Consider the following 4,976-nt stretch of genomic DNA (forward strand, 5'->3'; position numbering starts at 1 on the left):
GTACATAGTATACGATATACCGGCTATATCCCCGTAAATTATCTATCATAATACATGATTGTAATTACACTAATTACTCATTCTACTTACCCTATTAAGTACCGGTAGGTACATAATGTTCCACTATACCTAATTATTATATATGACGAACTCATATATTCAACCTACAATTTACTTTATCTAACTGGAAAATCTGAGTTTCCACTAAAGGCTATACCCTCTGTCATATTGTATTCTCCCTAACACCGTTGAATCTTCCGAAACTTTCTATTTAATCCGTTATTCAAAAGATAAACGGTAGTTTAAAATGAAATGCAACAGGGACAATGAACTATTCGCTATGAAGATTCTGTTCATACACCACTGGTGGAAAAATATAATAATATTCAGAGTTGATTGACTACAACGTAAAAATATTTCTTATTCTCGCTGTTACGATTTGAATGTGGCGAACTCAATGTGATTATCATTGTATTAGCATTGAATACCAAACCTACGTATATATAAGGCTGTATTTATTGAGAATCCACCATCAAAGTGAAAATATCATAGTGAAATACATATGCTCTGAAACTCATTCAAACTCAAACTAAATGGGACTGCTGTAGAACGTGCATGTTAACCCATGATTATATTCTCAAATCCCTAGTATCATGATATAGAATGAAATATGAACGTAAATGGTCATACCTTAGGACTTGGGTGATCAGTGAACGAACAAAGCTCCAGAACCAGACTAAACTAACGCACTCAAGAATAGTGGTAGTCGAAAGTATAGAAGAAGAACATGGTGGATGCAGATAGAAAGGAATAACTTTACCACCGGATCCAGTCAGCGATGAGGTGGTGGTTCCTGGTTTTTACGAGCGAGGCTTTCAAATGAGGCAAAGGGCTAGTTCCATGAGAGTGCGACTTAATAGCTAGAAAGGAACATCACAAATATTTGTCATTTGTTTAGACCACTATAGAAGTTAGGTTTAACATTTTCTTGTACTTGACGGATACATGCATTACATATGTGCCATAAAATATAATTTAATCATAATTCCAGGGTATAGAATAAGTTTATTTTTATAAGAAGTAGTCGCAAGAATCAATATAAGTAAAGATATGTCACTTAGTATTGAACAAAAGTTAATAAGATCCAAACGCAATTAAAGGGCGTTTGGAATATTGTCAAGCATAGCGTATTGCATATATATCATATATCAAAGCGGCCCTGATCTTGCATATCGTACATAAGCATAAATTAATGTACCTAAGTAGATTTAATTTAAAGGTTACTATCACCAAATAAATACAAAATATATTAGTAATAGCATAACATTTGATTGAATGGTAGATTCAACACTGAATATCAAGGCTCAAATTAATGCAATTTGTACATTGCAAAGCAAATAAATAAAAATAAAATGAAAAACAAATAAGATCAGCAAAATTCAAAACTAGAATCAAAGGACAAATAAATAACGAAACTACAAAAAATTAAAAGTAAACATTCAAAGTAGAAACATATAAAGTCTATAAATGTAAGAAATAAACAACAACAATAAACTATATACAAAGTCCAATTCTGAAGTACTTTGCGTGAGGGGCCAAAGCTTGACAACTGGACGCCTTATAGACACCAGACTTTGTCTTCACGGTAGCCACTCTGACCACACATCAGAACCGGGATGAAAACTTCTGATAACACCACCTACTTCCAATGCAAAGGTATGGCATTCTCATCTTAATCAGTACAACTGTACCAACAGCCAGGTTTTCAATGGACTTGTTCCACTTCGATTTTTCCTGAAGGGAATTCAAATACTCGAGACTCCAACGCTTCCAAAAACTCTGCACCATTTGATCCAAAAGCTGGAAACGCGAGAGCCTTGTCAATCTATCTTCCTCCAACTGACCGACGGCAAGTGATGCAGGGGGCGTCATCTGAGAAAATGAGCCGGAGTCAGAGGTTCGAGATCGTTAGGATCGTTGCTCAACACACACAGGGGGCGGCTATTAAGCAACGCTTCGATTTGGGTCAAAACAGTAGTCAACTCTTCGAAGTTAAAATCTGACAACCAATTACCTTTGTACAAGTGCGTTTTCACACTACGAACTGCACGTTCCCAGATACCAGCCATATGAGGGGCGGCAGGAGGCAAGGTTTTCCAGCTAATCCGATTGTCTACCATTTCCTTACCATAAGTCTGGGTAAATTCTGGGGAATTTAGGAACTTATACAGTTCGTCCAACATGTTCTTGGTGGCAATGAAGTTCGTTCCATTGTCCGAATACATGCAAGAGACCGGGCCTCTGCGAGCTAAGAATCTTTTCAAGGCATTGACAAATGCTTCTTTGGACAAGTCAGACACCAATTCTAGGTGTAGTGCCTTGGTTGCTAAACAAATAAAAAGGCAAAGATAAGCTTTCTGAGTACGTACGCCTCGATGTTTCGACAAGGTTATGGAGAACGGACCGGCAAAGTCTACTCCAGTGTTGGTGAAAGGCTTCACTTCTTGCACTCTGAACTTTGGCAAATCTCCCATAAGGGGGGTGTTTGATTTGGGGTCAAATCTAAAACATCGAGTACAAGATTGGACTAATTTTCTAACAAGGGGCCTTGCGGCCAGAATCCAATATTTTTGTCTCAAAATAGACAATAAAAGAGAGGGACCTGTGTGGAGGTTAGATTGATGTACATGAGTAATCAAAAGATGAACTACGTGCTCGTTCTTGGGAAGCAACAGCGGATGCTTCTGACCATAATTCAGGGAGGCATTATGCAAACGTCCCCCAACTCGGACGAGGCCTTCTTCGTCCTTGAAAGGTGTCAACTTCTGGAAGGCATCCAATTTGTGGAAGTGAATCTTCTGTATAGCCAACCACAAACGCTTCTCCACAAATTCCACATCTGCCACCTCTATGCCAATTCTACGAGGCAGCTTCTTTATAAAACGAAAAACAAACACTAGGGTGTTTACTAGTTTTTTCCACGAGGAAAACCTTTCCGCCAGTTGCAAAAGGAAAGGCCTTGGGGGCTGAGCGGTAAGCAGTGTTACCCTCTTTTCCTCTGGGAGGGGCCCATTACTATTTTCCAATTTGGCTATGGGCCACGAAGACACTTCTTCCAACAAATAACTTGGCCCTTGAAACCAAGTACTATGTGCTACCATCTGGGAGGGTGTGAGCCCTCGCGACAAACAATCCGCACTCTCATTATTACTTCCAGCCACATGATACCATTTATCAGGGGGCATCAACTCCTGAATTTTTGTGACTCTATTGGCCACATAGGTCTGCCACTTGTGGGCGGAAGAATTGATCCAGTGTAGGGCAATAGTTGAGTCTGACAGACAAACTACTTCCTGAACAGGATATCTAGGAGTATACTGTTTTAAAATCAAAGAGATTAATCGAGCTAAGAGTAGTGCAGCATTCAATTCAAGTCTTGGAATTGAGATCTTCTTGAGCGGAGCCACTTTGGATTTGGCGGCTAGTAATGTCACTACAGGTAAGTGCTCATCAACTTGAACTTTAGTATAAACAACTGCAGCACACGCCTTTTCCGAAGCATCACAATATCCAATTAGGGTAAGCTTGCTACCTTCAACAACAGAGATATGACGAGGGATCTTGATTTCTGACAACAACTTCAACTCGTCTATAATTTGTTTCCAAAGGTAGGAAATTTCAGGAGGAGCAGTCTCATCCCAATCCAGCTTCAAATTCCATAGGGATTGTAATATGATCTTACAATAAAGAGTCACTGGGCTTATGAGACCAAGGGGGTCCCAGATTTTCGCCAAGTTTGATAATACCAACCGTTTTGTACAAGGGCGATCTTGGACATCTACTTGAAACGAGAAGAGATCGGAGGTAGGATTCCAACCCATACCCAAAATTTTGAGTGATTGGTTTGCGTCCCAATCAATCAGCGAACTAATGCTGACATCTTCGGCAATGTTACTAACGAACTCCGGGGAGTTACTTGCCCATTTGACTAAATCAAAGCTGGCTTTCTTGAAGCAGGTAACCAATTGACTATGAAGTTCCAGAGCCTCATCCAGTTCCATGACGCTAGTGGTCAAATCATCCATGTAAAACGAATCAAATACCACAGGTTTTACCAACGGAAACTCCTTTTCATTATCCAAGGCCAGCTGACGAATTACTCTCTGCGAGAGGTAAGGGCTGGCCGTGTTGCCAAAGGTGACACGATTTAAAAAGTATACCTGTATGGGATCGTTAGGACTGAATCGCCAGAATATTTTCTGATAGGGGCAATCTTCACAATCCAGTAGGATTTGCAAAAACATTTTTGAGATGTCAGCTATCAAGGCTATCTTGAACAGTCTAAGATTCAAAAGGATATTGAAAAGATCATTGTATAATTTTGGACCACTATGAACGATGTCGTTCAATGACTTTCCGTTATCAGAGGGACAACTGAAGTCGAATACTATACGATATTTCGTAGTCAAGCTACTTTCTTTGACTACTACATGATGGGGAACATAGTATCCCTTACCATCATCATTAGGACAAATTTCTAAATAGTCGGATTTCAACAAGTCGGTAATAGCTTGGTCATAGTTTCTCCTGAGATCCAGGTTTCGTTCGAGTTTCCTTTCCAGACTGAGGAATCTGGAGAGGGCGATTTCACCAGAAGAGCCCAAATTACTAGGGGGTTCTTTGAAAGGAAGTCTGACACAATATCTAGACTTTTCTATGTCAAACCGACAATTGGCTTGAAAATGTTCCTCTGCCTCCATTTCATCCCTACTCAAAATAGGATCAGGACTAACTATCTCCTCATTTTCCCAGAAGCGCTGGACTAATGTTTCCAAATTTTGAGTCTGGACAAATCCACAGAAGGGTTTGGTTGACAAATTATCAAATACAGGTGCTGCTCCAACCACGACGTATCCTAGAGTGGTGTTGAGTGCTATGGGCCCAGGGGGGTCACCCAAAACTTGTCCAGGAATCAA

At 39.9% G+C, this 4,976-nt stretch overlaps 1 protein-coding gene across 1 annotated transcript in view; it reads right to left on the bottom strand.

Annotated features, from left to right (window-relative positions):
- The window catches only part of LOC103521259, a gene marked incomplete at its 3' end in the record, with an annotated part of 9,013 nt that extends 4,253 nt beyond the window's left edge, over nt 1-4,760 (bottom strand). The window contains exons 1-3 of the mRNA XM_008486368.1: nt 2,716-4,760; nt 2,127-2,562; nt 1,704-1,932 (exon numbers count right to left, since the gene is read on the bottom strand). Coding sequence (XP_008484590.1) covers nt 1,704-1,932; nt 2,127-2,562; nt 2,716-4,760 — 2,710 coding nt within the window. The remainder of the gene's footprint in view (nt 1-1,703; nt 1,933-2,126; nt 2,563-2,715) is intronic.
- Between the last annotated feature and the right edge of the window lie 216 nt (nt 4,761-4,976).

This window comes from Diaphorina citri, unplaced genomic scaffold (assembly GCF_000475195.1).
Source record: "Diaphorina citri unplaced genomic scaffold, Diaci psyllid genome assembly version 1.1 scaffold4863, whole genome shotgun sequence".
Taxonomy (NCBI): domain Eukaryota; kingdom Metazoa; phylum Arthropoda; class Insecta; order Hemiptera; family Psyllidae; genus Diaphorina; species Diaphorina citri.